Source organism: Numida meleagris, chromosome Z (assembly GCF_002078875.1).
Source record: "Numida meleagris isolate 19003 breed g44 Domestic line chromosome Z, NumMel1.0, whole genome shotgun sequence".
NCBI classification, from domain to species: Eukaryota; Metazoa; Chordata; class Aves; order Galliformes; family Numididae; genus Numida; species Numida meleagris.
The window spans coordinates 43,993,876-44,015,183 of NC_034438.1; the positions used below are offsets into that span (position 1 = coordinate 43,993,876).

At 35.1% G+C, this 21,308-nt stretch overlaps 1 protein-coding gene across 4 annotated transcripts in view; it reads right to left on the minus strand.

Moving 5' to 3' along the window:
• AUH (AU RNA binding methylglutaconyl-CoA hydratase) overlaps positions 393–21,308 on the minus strand; it is a 134,650-nt gene continuing 113,734 nt past the window's right edge. For all 4 annotated transcript variants that reach the window (XM_021379698.1, XM_021379695.1, XM_021379696.1 and 1 more), the window contains 4 exons: positions 6,372–6,559; positions 4,612–4,662; positions 2,666–2,713; positions 393–1,914 (listed from right to left, as the gene is read on the minus strand). In XM_021379698.1, the coding sequence (XP_021235373.1) occupies positions 1,837–1,914; positions 2,666–2,713; positions 4,612–4,662; positions 6,372–6,559 (365 nt within the window). In that variant the 3' untranslated portion in view covers positions 393–1,836. The remainder of the gene's footprint in view (positions 1,915–2,665; positions 2,714–4,611; positions 4,663–6,371; positions 6,560–21,308) is intronic.

Consider the following 21,308-nt stretch of genomic DNA (forward strand, 5'->3'; position numbering starts at 1 on the left):
ATAACATTCAAATTGTTAGCTTCAAAGAAGAGACTCAAATTGCCACAATGACAGTATCTTTTCCTGAGAAAATGAATGGAGAAACGTCTATGACAGCAAAATTATTTTCTGAGATCAACACTCTTAGTTAAAGGCACAAATCTACAGTCTTACAGCACAGTATTTGAAGTTAATTTTTTTTTAAATGCATTCATGGAAGCTACTTAATCCTTGTTAGAAAACCAGAGGCATCTTAATAACCTGACAGTATATGAAAGTTATACACAAACATAAATCAGTCAGCACAGACTTAATACTTCTAAAAATCTCATTAACATAATTATTTCCTACTCAGTAAAAATGAAAATGACTTCTTAGCATTTCAAAAACAGGAGAAAATGACCCTCAAGGCTTTATATGACTACCAAAACAAGCACTGGTACTTTATTTGCAAATTATCATGCGTAAAATGATCAACTCAGCAAGTTCACCAGTTAATAAAGTGTCTGCTCTACCAGTTATAATCAATTTATAAGTAATGATATGTCTAAATATGCATTTAAATGAGTTCTTGTCATTTCATGTTGAAAAGCTGCTTCATCATCATAGATATGGACACTGACCATAGTTAATCCTGCAGAAACAACAGGGTATGCACAAGTTCCATTAAGTCACTGGTAACTAACTACAGAGAAATTTGTTTTCTATAAAAAGACAGCCCCTGACTGCTAAGACATGTTTATTTTCTAGACAAGTTAACAAAAATGCTTTTTAAGAGGTTATTTTCAGGTATTTGTTGTATACACCACAATCAGAACAAATATACAGTATGAATCACAACAGTTTTCTTACCTCATAACCTACTGGATTTCTCTTTCAAAGTACCGAAAGAACCCTGAGGCTGCCAGAACAAAGAACATTTCGTTACCATCCCTGTTGTATATAAATATACATTATTAGACCCTTCAAAAAGGACATTCTGGGTCCTTTGCAGAAGCGAATTCTAGTCCCTTTAGCAGTGCATTAGTCACATCCCCACACAAAAATATTTAATACAGTCACCATAAACTTAAAACAACTAGGTTAAGTTAAATAATGTTCCTTAACAGCAGACAGTACTGATCAGATGATATTTTGGAAGAATGGAAGACAAAGCCATTTTAGAGAACAATAATACATTAGTAAGGCTGGACTCTAAGATATCTTCATTTAATACGATTAAATGAATATACTGGCAATGACTTCACCATAAGGATGCCATTATGCACTCTTCTCATAAAAGCTAACTTCATTTGATTAAGAATAATGTAAGTCAGACAATTAAGTTTAACATTTAACAAACATTAATATTTTTCATTTCTCTTCATTTTATTTGTAATGTACATATTCAGGTAGAATACTCAGACACAATTTTTACTGATGTACAGAATCATTTTAATGCATGTTTGGTACAATTTTTTATTTTTGGTGTTCGGCAGTTACCTTGATATTGATAAAATGATAAATCAGATTTATACTTCACATTACATGTATTACATGTAGGTTTTGTCTATACAAAGAATTTACAGAGTTTTTTTAAATTATAGAATGGTAAGTTTCATATACATGAAAGTTTTAAAATGCTGCATGAACCCATGACCTTGCCAATACAAGGCCTTCAGACACTGCAATGAACATGAGTAGGCACACATTTCTATCCTGCTCCAATACAAGTATGGACACACAGATGATGCTGTAACATCAGTATGATTTGCTTTAACTTTGGTGGTTGTGATATAGGCATAGATGCAAAATGCATCTTAATGGTCCTCGTATCTGTACATATACCCCATTCTATTTTAAAGGCATCAACTTCTTTTATTCTCCCTTGTAGCGAGGAGATCTCTTCTCTTTAAATGCAAGAAGACCTTCGAGTCTATCCTTTGTTGGAATAGTCTGCAAAGAGCAGAGTAACATTTCATTACAAATATTAAAAAAAAAAATCAGGAAAAATATTTTTGTACGAAGTGCAGTTCTTCAGTGTAACATACAGCACAACAAAAAAAATGAAAACCGCAATGTATAGTCAGATGTAGGAAAGTAGCAGTCATTTCAAAGGCATACAGTAAGGCTAAGAAACAGTTTGGGAGAAGGAGTATATTTTCTCCGAACAGATAACAGTGAGAATCTCTAGGGTTTGTTTCAGGGATTTGATGTGTTGGTTTCTTTTGGTTTCTTTGTTTTGGTGTTTTTTTGGGGGGGATGGAGGTGAAAGGTTAGGTTTGTAATCAGATCACAGCATATTTTAAAGTTCAAGAACATACAAACTAAGAATGTGTTCTTCTCATGTTCTGATAGCAAAGATCTTTATAGATTTTCTATTGGAGCGCACACATGCTGTTAAGTTGTGCATGCTTATGAAGTGTCCTCTATGTTATTTCATGCTAAAGCAAAAGACAGCAATGGCAAATTGGAATAGATGCAGAGCAATGAATAACTGGCAAGGTATGGAACTAGCAGTGCTTAACTCCCTTAAGCCAGTTTTTGTCCTGTACCTCCTTTCTTGAACTCCTTATTAAAAAAAAAAGAAGTAGAAGGAAGGCATAAATACAGTGACAAAATAGTTGCAGAAGAAAGCAAGAAGTCTTCACAATGTACTCTAGCAAAGCCTCTTTTCTACATTTTTCATGTAATCATAATTACATACCTGAGCATAGCAAGCTTCTTCAATTGCTAAGCCTGTTACTAAGTCAACCTGAGGAAAAGAATTCAACATTCTTAAAAGCTTATTTTTGTACATTTCATATGCATTATTTCTTAAATAGCTATCTTATATACTATGTTTCTATATGCCAAACAGTAAAACATGTCTGTGAAGATCTTCTACACTACTTAACACAGAAATACCTCACTGCCAAGTGGTGACGGTGCCTTGCATTTCTGTAACAGTTCCTGTATATGGTGATAAAACCAGTACGTAACATGGTGTCGAAACAATATATGCTCTTCATTACAAATCATCGGGACTAAAAATCATTACTGACATACACTTTTGTAATCATTTCAACTGCTACAAGGGAAAAAAGATTTACTGCAAGATTATTCAAAAATCACTCTGAAACAAATGCCTTCCAAAATTCCTATAAGAAAATGATGCCATACTAAAAAGTTAACATGAATTTAATTTTAAATGGATTTTAAAAAGTAAATGAAGCCTGTGGCAATCCTGCACCATCACCTACTTTGATAATATTTTTCTTTGTGGGTTGGTCTGAACAGCTGAAATGGCCATTCTGAAATGACTGAAATGATCTTCTCCTCAGTACTTCTCTGCCTTTCTGAAGTCAGCTGCTGCAGAACTTACCAGTTCTCCAAATGGCCAGGGAAAGGACTGTGGCTATGCAACACAAGCAGATTGTCAAGGGAAGATAAGCTAAAAAGATTACCTAGGGAAGCCATGAAATCTCTGCCATGTAATAGCGGCAGGAAGGAACCTTATGGCTTCATCACTTTTGATACAGTAGACTTTGTCTTGGGTCTCAAGGCTGAACTACATGATCATTCAGAGTCCTTCTAACCCTCTCTGTACAAACATCACCATTCTGACTGTTCAATTCACTACAGCTGGTAGCTGAACAATTTCACTTATAGCACTTTGAACCTTGGATACAACTGAAATAAAACCTGAATTCCATCATCACTTGTGGATCACTGTGGAAACCTAATGAACATTTTCTTTGCACAACAGTATCTGAGTTTGGTCCTTAGGCCAGAAGTTACTGGTGGCATTATTTGCTCAACTCAGTCATATCATTGGTTGTTTCTGAGACTTTGGGAAGAAAAATTTTCTTCAATTCATACTCTTGGATTTAGATTCTGCATAGATTCAGCAGGAGGGTTGAAACTAGATGATCTTTGAGGTCCATATCAACCCAGGCTACTCTATGATTCTATGTGATGTGATCCTTTTTTCTTTCCCACACTGAACTATAGGGTGTCCTGGTGCAGAACTTATTCATGTGCTAAAGTTTAAGTATGAATAGTCCTGCTGAGCTCAGCAAGATAATTCACAAGCCTAAAGTAAAACATGTGTCTAGATGTGTTCAGAGCAGGTATTTAAGGAACTTCAGAGCTTGGTCATTACTGTTTAAGAAAGGGTGGCAATTAGAATCAAATATGAAATAGGTTTTCAGATATAATTTTAAAAGTAGCCTCTATTAAAGTAATAAAAAGAAATAACATATCTCTTGGCCTTTGTTATGTAATAAACACTAAACTGAGAGCCTTGATAGACTTGACAGAGTCTTTAGCAATTTTTTTTCTGCATATTTATATTTGTAATGTAACTTGTTCATAATAGTCAGTGCTTACTTTCTGGAACTTATAGTTGGCAGAGTGCATTACACTTAGGCAGATGTGGGACCACTATGCCTTGCTGTGGAAATTAACATTCATTCTAGTCTCAAGAGTTAAAAATCAATAAACACAGACATAAAAGTATTACATTTAATCTTGAAAAAAAGTTGTGACCAGATTTTGAAAGGCTATAGACTGAGAAACTAAACACAGTTCTAGCAAAAAAAAAAACCCACCACAGTAAACTTGTTGCCAACCTGACTTCTGATTATACTCATGGGAAGTACAGGTCCTTACCTCCATTCCCTGATTGATGGCCAGCTTTGCAACTCTCATTGCTACTGGTCCCTAAGATGAAAGACAAGGATTATTTACACACCATCAAATTCTAAAAGATTATGCAGTAAACAATCTGCACATCAGTGTTCCTATGCTGGGACCTAGACTTTAGAGTCTAATTTATTAAACAGGTCAAATATCCTAAAATGTATGGCTAAAGTAGCTATTTTCTTCCAAACTGCTATTTTCAATATTGAGAAAATATGAAAGATGGATATTGTTTTCAGAAGAGATTACTCAGACCAGTGTTTTGGGCTTATGTGCTCAGCAGCCCTCTTTTGTCAAGATTGCTTGATTCCTGTCAAAACCAGGCTCAGAATGGCCACTGTAAGAGGACATCGTATAGCACTTTGCAGGATCAATCTAATTATATCCCTATTATCATACAATGGAGATGCATGAAAAAATATGAAAACAAAATGAAATGAATGGATATAGCTTCAAACCTAAAATGTGCTACTGCAAAGCTTGCTGTTTTCAGGTGATGACACTTTTCTGTGACCGAGACCAACAGGATACAGGAGTTTGACCCTGCTTCTCCATGCAAAGGCATCTTTGGGAATCATCTACCTCAGTCCTGTGCCTATTGTTGGCATCAGCTTCTGAATGTTCAGATAGATACTGCTTTAAGTTAGTGGCCTGCTACTTTGAGAAGAACCAAGCGCAGTCACAGTGGTGATGTGGCATTGCATCTGTTTGAGACACTTAGGACCTCAGAGCTCTCCATATGATTTTGAATTGGTTCTAGTGCAAAGCGGTAACGATAAATGAGCCTTTCAGAATCACTGTATGCTAAAATAATCAGCATATTTTTCATACTTTTCTTTCTATGACGGTTTTCAAGAAACAATCATTTTTAACTATCATATTTAATATGTAACATTTTCTATTTTGAATTGAAAGAGTTTGCTGTTAAACTTGTGATCCAATAGAGAGGTTTACTAATTTTCTTTAATACTATCTCCTATGAATTTGCTACCTTGGATGCTTCAGTAAGAAAGCAAGTTCATCAAGACTCACATTCCCGCTGTGCACAACAGCCTGCACTCTATGGCATAAGGGAACAGGTAGCAACTGGCTAACACAAGGACCTCTGTAAAGGTCATGATTAAACTTCTTACCAAAATTTTTAAGTTCTAAAGCCCAGAAATTCAGCAGATCTCATTTGAACTTTTTTAGTAAAAGACAGAGATAAGATGGCATGTAGAATGAATTATATAAAAGCATGATACTTTCATCAAATATATACACAAAGGACAGAAAGCAAATAGATCAGTTTCCAGTTCTAAATGGGTTTTGCTTTAATACTGAAATTACACTTAAGGTTTTCAAAATAAAATCTACACTGAGATACACTCACTTTCATAATGACATTTGTATGCCTCTTCTGAAGTGCTCAGCAGTAATGGAGTATTGAGATTGCTTTATACTAAAAATGTCGCACTACTTCTAATGTTTAAAACGTGAAAACCAAAATATACAATGCAAACACAGACTACATTATGTTGATACAAGTATTGACAAAGTTCACTTGCTTCACAGTGAAATACTTACCAAATAACACCATTCAATACATGAGAAAGATCATTTTTCATTGCTCTTCATATAAATAGAATGGCTTTTTAATACTTAACTTCATGACAGTTTTTCTGAATACAGCTGATTCTTCCCTAGCCTTAACATTTAGTAACAACTAAGAACAAAATAATTTGTTATACCTGAGGTAAAAATTCTCTTGCCAGAGCTAGTGCTCTTCTGTATGCAGCATCCCCTGCTTCATTCTGTTCTACCACATGGCTGATCAATCCTATTGACTTTGCTTCCTCACCATCCACTATGCGTGCAGAGAAGATTAGCTCTTTAGCCAAAGATACTCCAATTGTACGAGGTAATCTTTGTGTTCCCCCTAAAGTTTGGAAAAAGAGAAAAATGAAAGTATTAGTTTCACATTCATTTATTATGGAAACATAGGTGCCTTATTCATTTCAAATATTTTCACTTTTAATTCCATAAGCATTTATATGAGCGTACAGAAATTATCTTAATATACAAAGACATTCCTAAAAGCATTTTTCAGTTTTGAAATTATACCTAAAATGAGATAAAGTTCTCTATTTCTCAGAAAGGCATGTAAATAGCTGCAAAGAGTTGAAACGAATAGAACTTGCTGGATTACAGGCAGGTTACCTTACTTCAAATCAGCCAAATGCTGAAGGAAAACCATAAGCCAGTTAAGTGACTATAACCAAGAAGCTGGCTTATTTTAAAAATCTGTATATTTACATGATATTAATTATCACAATATGAAAACTTTTGAAGAACTACACTCAAGAAGAATGTATACTCCAGGAAAGAGGACAATAGTCAATGCTAAAATTTGCATGTATTGAGGATGACAAAAATTTCTTATATAAACTAAAGACATGTCTTTAAAACAACACATTCTCATTTTCTTTCTTCTGTAATAGTGTCGAAATCTAAAGCCTTATTATAAAAAATAGGACAGAACAACAATGGATGTAGATCAGCAGAGAAAGACATCTAACATAACCTACATTTTCTTAACTGTGTTAAAAGCTTACTTTGCATGTTGAGGTCAATAAGCAGTAACTGTATTAACCAGACATGTGCAGATTGCTTAGTTATACTAAAAATTATCTAGAATCAACAACCAGCAATAATGTGAGTATAACCATCATCAGAATTGAATATGCAGACTGAAATAACAGAAGCAGTAATTTGTGCGAATTAAGAGTGAAAATGGCCTTCATTCTGAAGAATGTATTTGAAACCATTCAAGGTACCATTTTAGCATGGATCTGAAAAGAATATTTCACTTATACAGACAGTCCACAAGTAAACATTTATTTCCAAATATAGCTATTTCTGCAGCAGTATGTTAATATATTTAAAATATAGGAGGAATATTTACAAAAGATTTTCAAGGACAGCTGGTATAACAGTGGACAAATTTATGTTCAATTAATGTGAAGCAGAATGATTTCCAATAGATAATGGTAGACTAAGCCAGTACCATTTCAAAGCCATTCAATTCTCTTTTCTGAGACAAATATAGCAACTGGAAATAAACAAAACCTTTCTGTGATTCCATGATTCAGCTTTCAAGTATTATTTCTTATGAATCACAAGCTTCATCACAACTGTATTCCTTTCCCTAAAAGCACACTTCCCTTTGAACACATTACATCACAGAAAAATGCAAAGAGCTGGGGGGATTTCCACCTTATGCCTACCTAGAATATTACAAAGTCATGATATATAACAAAAAACTGATATGTATTTTCTGGGCTGAAACTGGAGGAATTAAAAAATGGCTACGCTCATCATACTTAAAATAAAAATTGTAGAATATCAACATTAGTAAATACAAACAGTGTGATAATCTGTACAGTCCTACCATTCCAGGATGACTGAATTAAGACCATCATCATAGTAAAAGATGACAAGCAACAGAAAGATAAACTCCTGTTTGTAAGTTCCGTTAGTTCAGCTAAGTGGGTGACAGTGCTAGCTGAAAAATTTTGCTAACAGCACTCATCAGTTGAAACACAGCATTTAAAGAAAGCCACTATTCTACAACATTTTTATGAGGGGGGAAAAAGAGAACACCCTAACGAAATCGCTTTTAAAATACTACAAACCCTAAACCCTATGCTTTCCTATTAGTCTTGGCTGCCTCACTTGTGAGATTCACAGAAAATTACATAAACTCCAGCTATAAACCTTTAAATCCTAACTATATGCCACAAAAATACAAACTGTGTTTTCAAGAAGTTTGCTGCTTAGGACACCAAGCTGCACCACCACTACTACAAAGGAACACTTACTGGCTTTTCTTTTTTTTTTTAATACTGAACAAGTCTTTTCATTTCTCACCGAAAGAAGCTTTCATAAGTCAATTAGTATCTATTCTTGAATACATTTACATGCACGTCAGAACACTGCAGATGTCTACTCTTTAGGAATAGTTTACTCATAAATTATTGCTTTCACCCTATCAATAGAATCCAGATGAGTATCAGGCTTGGTTTGGATTGAAGAAAATAATTTTCCAATTCATAAGACCTGAAACCGTAAGAATCTACTTATTCCATGACTTCTGTTTCTCTTTTGTGGGCTATCCCTGACACTTTTTTCTGCTTAACTATCTTCCCTTCTTTAAGTGTTTTATGTCTTCTAATACTGCTTCTACAAGGAAATGTTGAAAACAGAATTTAATTGTGCAACAATATTTCATAACTTTGACCAAGCAATGGATATGTTTACGCATGAAACAGTGGTATAAATGAAAAAAAAAAGTGTTCTTGCCAGTGCCTTACACAATAATGATTAAAAAGCAAAAAAAATGCAGACTCTAGTCTATGTCATTTGGCTGCCTCCCACACTGCAAAGCCGTTAAGCAGAGGAGTATGTTGTTTGATTAACATTCAAAGAATAGAAACCAGCAGTTCAATGCATCAATCATATGTACTCAGTGGTAGGAATAAGCTATATGCATATGTAAAAGCAATAAGACATTAATCAAATGCAAAGAACACACCAAAATACACGAAAGTTACAACAATTTATGAAGAAAATACAGAGAGGACACTGCAGATAGACACTGTGTTGTGGTAACACACTAAACTGTATCATGCTTGCCAGCCACAATTAGAGTGAAAGGAAGAAACACTCCAACGTCAAAGATATTACTTAACCAAAGCATTTCATCTAAACATAGAGGAGAATTTGATTGATGAATAGTTGCTTCTACTTCACAAATTTAAGGACATCTTATTTCAAGGACTAGTGATCTAGTACTACTCAGTGTACTTATAAAAGTATTTGACATACAGTTACAATGTAAATGCATTCTTGTCTGAAATAGTTTATATTTGCTGTTGTAATAACTGTAAACACCACTTTTAGATGACAGTAGTCTGTGTGGAAAGATATGGTAAATACAAGACTGTTGTATACTGGTATGAATACTATTAAATTGTATTTTTTCTTAACAGTTGATTTTGTATGTGTATTTATTTACTGTCAGCAATTCATCAATTACAATAAGACGTACACAACTGGTTTGGATTAAGAGAATTACGTGATAAATTCCCAAGCATGTATCCAACGAGATGAAGCAACTTGCTTACTGGAAATAGATTCATCTTTCTGGCAGAGAATGTCTACAGCCAGTAGTTTCTCATAGCTCAAGGCTCTGTCAAAACATATTGGATGAAATCCTATTCTGACAAAAAAAGTCCAAACTTAAATTCAAACTTAATAATAATTTCTATTAAGTCAAGTAAAAATGATTCTATTACATTCTTTTCTCTGCAAGCTTTGTTTGAATTTCATTGGATTAATTTAACTCACTTCTATCCAGTTTTCTCTTTTTAAAGATTACTGTACATTTCTAATGTTTTACTGATAATCAGTGGTGAAATCAAACTCACCAGCCACAAACTTTCTGGTTATCCATGTCAGTCAAATATATGTTGTAGGTATACTTGTGATTCTTACAGAGGAAACTGTGGCGAGAGGCTTTTCTTCTTTTCCATTGAAAGTCATGGAAAAAATGGAATGCAAAAACCTACTGTCATTAGCATCTGATCCTTATTCCATAAACATGGATAAAACGAGTATTTTAGTGTAAGATTTTTCAGTCATGAAAAAAACTATGCCAAATGCATGTGTAACGAATGTCTTACACTTTTAAAGAACCTGCAGCCCATTGCTATATTAAGCAATCTTTTAAAAAATTAAACATTCTAAAAGCCATAAAGACAATATTTAACAATGATTTCCTAACAGATTGTTTACCAGATCAGGTCTTGATCCTGCAAAGATGTAAGTTTTTCAGCTAACTTAAATCCAGGAATAAATTCTAATGGGATCAGACATCCCAAATCCCTTCAAAAGAGCCCATAACCAAATCCCATAAAGAGCCCACAATTGGCACAAACTAAGTAACTAACTACTGAAATCAGCTTAGACTGCTAAGGACATTATAAAAGATGCAAAGGACAAGGTGAAAACCACGTAAGAAAAAAGGAAACAAAACGTTATCTCTGCAACAAGTAAAAAGCAGCAAGTTGACAAAGGGCAGGAGTTAGGCAAGGCCTCTCTCATGTCTGGCCTTATAAGTAGTTTGAAAAATGAGCAAAGATCTGGAAGAAGTGCACTGCTGAGCATGCCCAAAACAGTGGCTAGGGCCTGACTCAGAAGTTGCATCGGGTGTGTGATGACTGACAACAGAAGCTGTATCCAGAAAGGATTTAGTGGGAGGCCGCCATAAGGGTTAGCAGGATTTTATCTTGCCAGTCAAACCAAAGAAATCTCTGCAGCAATCTCAGTCACAGCTTCACCTGAGATTGAAGATACTGGATGTCCAGCTACCTGGCAGCTGCAAACCTCAGCTCCAACTGCCAACCTAACTTGCAAATCACTTCTTAATATTCAGAATCTGTTTTATCCATCTGCAACTGTGGATTGGTTTATTTAAAAACCTATCAAAAAAAGCCTAGAATATATCAAAACTTCATGTGCAGGTGGCTTGAAAGTAGTAGCCTGAGTCGACAGAATGCAGTACTTGTCTTGAAGATGTAAGAAGACTCAGGATTTGTAAGAGAAAGTATAAATATATTCTCAGAATTCACTAGCAGTGAACTAGTAACAGCTTTTGTACAGAAGGATGAAACTATTAGGCAATTTAGAAAATTTTATTTTCAAAGAAAGTAATCCTCTTGTTCATTAAGAAAGATTTTAAAAATGGTTTCCCAGCAGATAGTTGAATATATGAAATTAATCTGGAACCACAATTTTAAAATGAACGCCAGAACAGATTCTGGATCTAGTGTGCGGCACATACTAAACATTTCCCTCACAACTGTTGTACATTCTGCTTCACCTCCACACCTTTAGCACTGCACAGACTCTACTGTCAGATTACCGGAAACACTTGGAAAGCACAGACCTGTGCCATGGAATCACACGACTCATGGCTGTAGCAGTGCTTATTCTGACAATCAGCATTATCATTTTTTCCTTAAATTATTTAAGAAAAAGAAAAGAGAAATGCATAAGCCTATTAGTCAATTTATTTAATCTTACTTAGACATAAGCAAATGCAACAAAAATGAGCACATACTGATGTTCAGTAAGGCCAAATGCCTTTCTATTACTCCAGATTTGAACTTGCTCTGATCGTCCTTTAGGATGCAGTAACAGAAAATGAACTTAAATAAGATTAAAAAGTACATTCACATTACAACATAACTCATCTTGCTGTAGATAGAAATTAATGGCCCAGGAGAAGGCATTTTCCAGTTTCAAAATTACACCCACGCGTTTATGAAGTCATTACTGAGCCGTAACAACAGGTAGGAGGTTTAGAGCAACACTGTTCTGTACGATCATACTTAACCAATCATGTGGACTTTATAAGTAAAACCAGACAAAAACTTTTTTAAAACTTGTATTTGAAATAAATGATTGTATAGTTCATGTTCTTAAAAGTTTTTGGATTGATTACAGCAGCTAAAATTTCATTCAGGACAAAAAAAAACCAACAAAAACAGACACGGTAAAATCTGTATTACTTACTAGACCTAGGGCAAGTAAGAAATAAACAAAAGTGGATTACCACAGTGGTATCCTAATTTCATTAACACTCAGAATGAGCTCACAGTCCCAAATTGAGATACTTACTTCAGCTGTTAGTAGCCAGAAGTGAAATAAAGAAACAACCAGCAAAGCAAAACCAGATTACTACATATAAAGTCTTTATCGCTTATGAGCAAGTAACTTGAATGTTTTCTTCACTTCAGTGCTCTCTACACAGAAATCTACCATTTTGTCTTTCTAAGTAGCAAAGAAACCCATTATAGCACTAAATTGCTAACCTTAATTCTATTCCCAACTCTAATCCCTTCTCCTATCCTGGCTACAATTAAGTCTGCTTACAACAATTTCAAAGCAATGTCTTTTATTTATGATCTTTATTTAAGAATTTACCTTTGAAATTATTAGTCTTTAAAAATCTCTGGCTTCAGCAGCCCTAAGGAAAAAATAATCAGTGGTCAATTTTGAATGGGAGTCCAGGGAAAGCAGCAAAGCTCATGAAATTGTAGGACACAGAGTGACAAGGGAAGAGCAACTCCAGTTACCTACCTGGACTTGTGCAAAGTACTTGATACAGTCCTGCACAACACCTAAATACGAGAGATGTGGATTTGGTGGATGGACCACTCAGTGAGTATGGAATTAGCCAGAGTTGCAGCCAGTGGCTCTAAGTTCAGGTAGAGATCAGGAATGAGTGATGTACCTCAGGGGTGTCTGTACTGGGACCAGAAATGTTTAATATCTTCCTAGGTGACACGGACAGTTTGCAGATGATACCAAACTGAGCGGTGCAGCTGGTACTCTAAAGGGAAGAGATGATATTCCACTTGGACCTTGACAGGCCTGAGAGAGGAGTGCATGTAAAACTCAGGAAGATCAACAAGGCCAAGTGCAAGACCTGCACCTCCATTGGGGCAATCCCAAACGTGAATACAGTCTGGAAGGCGAATGGATAGCAGCTCTGCAGTGAAGGACTTAGGGGTCCTGATAGATAAAAAGCTGGATATAAACCAGCAGTGCGCACTTGCAGCCTGGAAGGACAACTATATTCTGGGCTGCATCAAAAGAGGGAGAGGGATTGGACTGCCACCCTCTATTCTGCCACTGTGAGATGCCACACATCCAAGTCCGTGGTTCTCAGGGCAGAGCAAGGGGGAACTCAATCACCTTCCTTGCCCCAAGAGGACTCTTTTGCTGAGAGAGCTGTGGTTGTTTAGAGCAGAGAAGAGAAAGCTCTGAGGAGCTTTCTCACACAGGCCTTCCAGTACTTAATGGGGGCCAACAAGAAAGATGGTGAGACTATTTAGCAATGTCTATGAGAAGGGTAATGGTTTTAAACTAAAAGAGAGTAGATTTAAGTTATGTAAAAAGACAAAATTCTTTACTGTGACTGTGTTTACATACTAGAACAGGCTGCCCAGAGAAGCTGCAGATGCCCCAACCCTGGAGGTATTTAAGCCCAGTTTGGATGGGGCCCTGAGCAGCCTGCCTAGTGCAAGGTGTCCCTGCCAACAGCATGAGAGATGCAAGGAGATGGTCTTTAAGGTCCCCTCCAGCCCAAATCATTCTATGATCCTGTCTGTAAGAAGAATCGCTTAATAAAGTCTATTAGAAATTAACAATTAAAATAAACCCACCACAAATGTAAATAAAATATAAACATATACTTCATGTAAGTTACAGGATATTCTTTGTACTTATTTCAAGCATTTGGATATTTTTATGCCTAGCTTTACACAATAAAAGACTATTTTTTTCAGACGTACATTTAAAAGTGACTCCTCTTGCCGGTAATTACTATCTTATTTAACACATCGTTAACATTTTAAGAATGATAATTTTTTAAAATTTTGAGTCCAAATTCATAAAAAAAATTCATTTTTATTTGAGAATTGTTTTGTATAAAGGTATACCACAACTTTAACTGTACACGAAATAGATCTTCTACAAGGATAATTTCCATGCAATAGTGGATCTACCCCAGTAAAAGCAATCTGAAAAGTGTGTATTTTAACATTTTACTGTTTGGGATTACTGAGATGTTTTCACTCTATAGAAAACTCTAACTCTTCCATTAAGTTCTAATCAAGCTGTAATTCCTAAAAAAAAAAATAAAAATCCAGTAACTGACAGGGAACTAATGAAGAGCTCAAATTAGCAATTATTCTTAAGACCGTACCCATCATACTGTTACAACACTAATGAAAGGGATTACATTAAGAAAGGTCCTTTTATATTCTTCTCACCTGCTGCTGTGACACAGCAATGCAGAAGTCACTGCTCACAGTATGCAATGCAAGAGGGCAGCAGGCAGCCATAATTCTTCCCCTAAACATGGAGAAACTAGAGCTAATTAGATTCTTTTGCCACTTAATCACACACAGATGAGACAGAATTCATAGATCTTTACAGTTTTAAGGATCAAAGAAATTAGATATTAATTTTATTTTCCTTAGATCCTATTTGCAAATTACAGGAGGAGAGACATTTGGGGCTATATGTGCCAGAGATAATGAAGAAATGAATTTATATTGGTACAATGACCTGAGACAGCAGCTGGGAACACAGCACTTGTTGAAAAAAATGTATCTTCAATTAGCTTAAGTTTACATTAGAAAAGTTTACCTCAAAGCCTAAGGAACAACAAAATAGGTAACAACACCTGCTTCTCACTAGCTGGTCTCATTAGGCAGGACCATTCTGTTGTGAGAAGATCTTGGTGATGAATGCTTTTTGCTTTTAGATGCACTGACAGTGTGGTTGCTGCTCCAAGTTTCGCATCTTTCAAGGCACTTTTACAAGGAGATCCTTTGACCCTGCTTGGGGAACAATCCACCTGCTCAATGGTGGAGCTCTGCTAAATCCGTAGCAATTTAATAACATTTTACTGGAGGCTGGACACTTCAAAAGACACTTCAAAAGCTCTTCAGAGAGACCTTCAAAGAACATATGGTATATAAGCAAAGAACTTAAAAATGGAATTTCTTTAATAAAGGACACTTTACCCTTGAAATCCATAGAGAATTATGGAACCTTTGGAAAAAGAAAAAACATGCTAAATAAAAAGTCCCTTGTAGATTTAATTTTCCTGCAAGGCTTGGAATTTCATGAACAAGCATAAACTGCATCACATTCTTTGCCTTGGTCTCTTCTTTTCCTCAAAAAAGCAGTACTTTTAAAAACCATTCCCATCTCCCCTTTCTTTTCAAGCATGACATGTGTTTTACCCTGAGAACCAGCAGTTTCCTTTCCAACCTGTCTTCATTGTAGCATTTCTTCTTGCAAACAGATCACAGAAACAGAGCTCAGAAATTGAAAGCCTTTATCATATCGTCGTCGTTAACACTAACCAAGCAGGGCTTTATCTTCCCATGCATCTATAATTTAAGGCCACACAGAAAAGTAGGTGTTCTTTCGAGACATCCAATGGAATATCATACCCCTTATACTTTCTATGAAACTAAACATGATTTGAGACAAGTCATATTGCAGTATTACTCTCTCAGTCCCTCTTGCCTGGTTGCTTGTTCATTTCCTTCATTGCTTTGTTTGTATCTTTAGAAGTCTAAAGCATTATTTCCAGTGAAACAAAACACTACATTTATCTGAAAAAAACCAAAACATTTTGGTTATATCACTTGACTTTGATTGATAATTTAGTACAGCTAGTGAACTGAAACTTCAATTATTCTAATAGCCCTTCCTAAACTCAAAAATGTCTTACTAAAAAAAAACGTATCATTCTTCTGAAGTCTGCTGCTCATACTCAAGCTACATACTACTAATCATGAGACTTCATGGAAAACAAATCCCTCTGTTATTTGCACTGACAAAAAAAATCAATAATTTTGATAGTTATCTCTTTGTTTCATGCAATGTCCATATGGAGCTTCCTTAAGCAGCAGTATTTTTAATTATTTTTCAACAATAGTTCATAGCCCTACTAATATGCAGATCCCCTTCCCACTGGTTCATATCAGGGCAGAGGTCTAGGTGCACACTTGTGACTTCAGGCTGGTAGCTTCACATCTCACAGAAAACCTCCCTCTGCTTATTAGACTGAACACTGCCATGATTCCTTACAATATTGTTTTAGATCATTTTCTTCTCTTCCCTCTAAATAAGAGAGCAATGATGTTTCTTGCATGCATACCAGATGGGAAAGAGACAACTATTTTCCCCTCAAAGAAGAAAGTAACACATTGCAGGAGAAAGAACTCTTTTATGCTAAAAATCCTGAGAAACAGAGCATATAGAATAAGCTTAAATGGCAGGGAGCTACAACAGATGATTGTAATTGGAAGCAGTTTCCGAGACTTTGCAAATGTCCAGAGTTTCCTCTTCTTGAGGCAAGATCATCACTTTTCCAAGACTGAAGGTAAATGAGGGCTTCCTCTACCCTGCCTTTCTAAAAACACCTGGAAAAAATTATTGGGATCATCCATATTCTGGCAGGCCAATAAATATGTTTCCACCTTCTTAACACAATCAAGAAAGCCAAGCTCAAGAGGCTTATTATGAGGATTATACAGTCCAAAGTTAAAAGGAGAATTCTGCTCCATAACAAACTAAAAAATTGCTATGCTTTCTGGCAGGCATTAACTGCAGTAGTATATTTAGCTAAAAGTTCAACACCTTCCTTAACCCTCTTTCAGTTTGGATAATTTAAATCTCAGTGTAGTCATCCATAGTTCTTGACACCCAGATACAAAATGTCAAAAATGCCAACACTAAGCCTCTGAAACACTGAATTCTATGTTTTTTTTTTTGAAAACATTAATATCAACATTGCATCCTGTTTTCCTGTTTTCTTTACCATTCCACAAGACATTCACAGTGTAACAATTAGCTGTCATGAGAAAACTTAGATCAACTCAATCACCAGTTAACACTGTTTTTTTCAGATCTCAAATCACACTCAAATACAAAAAGACCATTAATAAAGAGCTACAACTGCCTTTTGAAGGAAATTTTCCTATAAATTTATTTATTTATAAATTATATATTTTCTATAATTTTCTTTTCCTTAAGCTTTTAATTCCGTTGTGTATGAGAACTGGAGGACAAAAAGACACTCTTGGTCATAACTTGAACATACATTATAAAAAGTGGAGGCAGTGAAGAAAGGATAGGAATCTATTATTTCTGAAAGACAGAAATCTGTAACATTGGCTCAAATAAGTCTCCAGAGCCAGAGAGGCTCTATGAAGTAATAAGGGAAACAGTACTTCATAAATCATTGTGAGCTAGCTTGTGCAGCTGTTCTTTTAATGCAGACTACACAATCACCATTTTATTCATTGAATTTTCTTGAAATTGCTGAAAAATATCAGACATACCATAAATTAGATATTAACTGGATAACTATTCTGCCTTCTAACATAATACAGTCATAACTGAAAATGAAATGGAAATAATTGAGCTCCCTATTAGTACTCACTGATGATGGATCTCAAAATAAACAAACTATCCCATTAAAAACAAAGTTACACTAGTCATATCTATATGAATTATATATTTTTCATCTGCTTCAAATTTAATGTTGATCATTTAGAATTCATTTAGAATTTTTTGTATTGCCTTGGTCTGATAAGCAGACCCTGCTTACTTCAATGCCTACAACTATGTGCCAGTCGAAAATGGAGCCACAGTAAATTAGCAAAATGTGATTCAGTTTCAGAGAACTGTCATATTTCATTCATCCTTTACTACCCTTCTTGAGAGTTCAGCAGTTAGGTTAGTAGTGTTTACTGAGAAACTCATCAGTGTTCTAAAGTGCTATGATGACATTCATACAATATGCTTAAAATAAGAAAGATTGTCCTTCTTGTTCTACAGTGTAAACAATCCATGGCTAGATCTTGCATGAATATTCTAAATTCAGTTACTGAACCTCTGGAAGAAACTGCCTGGATTATCATTACAGCATTATCATTTTTTCTATTTATTCTTTTGTTGTTGTTGTTCATCTACTATTTTATCCACGTAAAAGACTGGTCTCACTCCTCCCTTTACTATGGCACTCATAGGTGGCAGACTGAACTTCCATTTGAAAATAATATTTTGAATACATTTAGCTTAAATAATGCTATGGAGCAGAGAGTAATATTGATAAAAAGATTATAAATTTAATTATTTAATAGAAACAAAGCATAAATTGAATATTTTTGATCTTCTCTGCTTCAAAACCGTTGAATAGTAATAATGCTAAACACAGAAAGTGTCCACTTGTGATATTCCTAATAGACTGCTTTTGCTGTTTTATTTATTCATTGGCACATAAAAAAGTAAAAATTTGAATATGCTAATAAGAGCATTCCTTCTACTTGTTTCCTCCCTAGTAACAGCTAATAATTTTACTTAGAACTTCCCATGTGAAAAGACAGGGTTTCTTTTAAACAATCAGCAACATTTTTGAATCCAAATCAACTGTTCTAGCAGTAAGAATTAGGTTTAAAATTTTAATTTATCTTTAACACAGTGCATGAATATTTGGGAACAAGAGAAGTGAGATATACCAGAAGCTGTTTTGTAACTTCCATGGTCACTACTAGTTTGTGTCTGACAGCCACTATGTAACTGGTTCAACTGGCCTTTCTAAAAACAGAAAGGTAAAGCATAGGCTGCTGTGTTGACATTCCTAAAATTGACACACTTGCTTACATGTATCACAATTTACAAATGACACAGGAAAAGAATCTTAGTGTATGCCTCACCCAACAATAAGATTTAGCTTATAAATTTATAAAATATGATTTTCACTACAGAAAGGTTGAGATTACATTTTTGTTAACCATCTAAAGTTTTCTCCAAAGACGAACTACAATCAGAAGCTGAAGGAAGCTGCTGTTAATTGTATTTTTACATTCTGGACAGAACAAAACTATTTATCTCACTTACTTCAAGAAAGTTTTGGGCAAATAAACTTAACATTACCACAGTGTAAGTGTGTATCCATAGATACTAACAATATTTTTGGTAATATTCCTGCAAGTTAAATATTATCATCTTAATGTACCTGTATTAAACATAAGGAAAAAAATGAACAATCATGTTCCCAAAACAAAGTTGGAGAATGTACAGGAAACAAGGCATTGTCTTCATTTCATACAATTGGAAACATTAAATAGCAACTTGTTTAAAAGAACTATCATATGGACAAGGCTATCCATGAGAAAATGTGATGACGTAATTCATCATGTTTCGTAACACTTATGAACAAAGCAGACAATTACAGTCATGGGACATTATAGCGACAGTCAAACTAGTTACAGTTTTTCTGCTAATCATTCAAAAATCTGAATTCATTAGTAAGTGAAGTATTCAGTACAAACACACCTGTTTTCACTGGGTAGAAAGCAGGAGGGTTTCCTCTGAAAGCTGCCCTGTTTCTTGTTGGTGCATACTTCATTTAAGTTCACTAGACTTTTCAGGCTCAGAAGCTTAGCTATGAGAAGTGTCCAGTTCCATACACTGCAGGACTTGCAAGGTTATTGTTGTATGGTAGACTCACCAAGTAAAATATGTTGAGAAGCACTAGGATGCCTGGCCAATTGGCTAAAGTAAGCAAGGCTCTGGCCAAAGTGGATGCCCAAGGCCAGCAGCCCAAAGCTGGGATAAGCTGGGAAAGGAGTCTGGCAGTTCTTCAGGTTCTCTTAACAGAGGCCACTAGGTCAGAAGTTCCAAGGCTGCATTTAAGATTATTCTTATGCTTTTGAAGTTGAGTGGGAAATCTATGCAAAAGGTAGACAGGTCAGGGAACCAGCTGGCCAAGAACCTAGAGACCCTCAGATTTGATACAATTCACCTATTTAACTTTTCTTCATTTGTTTCTTACTAATACCAGTCTCATCTTCATTAGTAAAAAAAAAAAATTCCTATTCTTTTTAGATATAATAGCTACCATTAAGGCAATAGGCTTTTCATTTGCCTTTATCTTTCACTAGAAATCAAAATGGGCTTAGTACATTATGTATACTTTTGTTTCCCTCCTGCAATTATTGTCCACTTTGTCTCCTCCAATCTGATATCATTATGAGATTGAGCTCCCTTTGTAAGATCAGCAGCTTAAGTTGAAGGTTAATAATTTTCCTGAGTTCTGACAATTTATAAGAAATGGGCTGAGACAGCAATTTCACACCATACTGCTCAAATTCAAGAAGCCAGTAAGAAACCTCTATACGGGGATCAGGCAATACTAAGAGAGTTTGCAAAAGAGCAGATGTTAATTATCTCTTCTCAGGAGGAGAAATAGCTAAATGCTACTTGGTTCAATTTTCTAGTACCCCCTGCAGGTTAATACAAAGGAGTAGTGTTTGGCTTCAAAGAGAATGGCATATACAGCCTGGCTAATTAAAATGAAAACAAGATCAAAGATCTTTTATGTTGTTATTAATATTTAATAAAATATTTTTAAGCTTGTTTGTGAAGAGAGTACCAAAGGGAGTATTTCATCCACCTCCTAAATTTCACATTATCTTATTCACATTACCATGGAACCTACTGTTATTGTTGGGACTAGGTTTTAACAGTCTTCCTTGTTTTCATGTTTCCTGATATCCAGATTAGGTTATCCTGACCACTCACAACACACTGGTCAAACAGATAAAATTGGCTGTTAATCTAATTAGATATTTCAAGTACAAAATAATCTTCTTTACGGAGATCAGGACTAAAAAGCAAATATGAAATTTTGTGAGTTCCCTGCATTTTGCGATTATAGTTTTTCTTTTTAAGTACATCTTCTAATAATCTTTCATTTATCTGTGTAGTGAGTTTTCATTTCACATCCAATTTAGCTTCCTTTGTAGATACAGCAAACAGATCATCATAAGTCTATGTTTTCCTTAAATGCTAAATGCTATAAATGTGAAATGAAAGAATTTACAGAATAATGTGTCGAGATAAGGAGGAGGCTTAAGACTATGCAAGCTATACTGAACAGTTTTGCGCAAGACTGCATATGCCACTGGCTAATTATCGAGTGCTTCACTTTTTAATCCTAACATTCTTCTAAAACGCTATTTATTTAT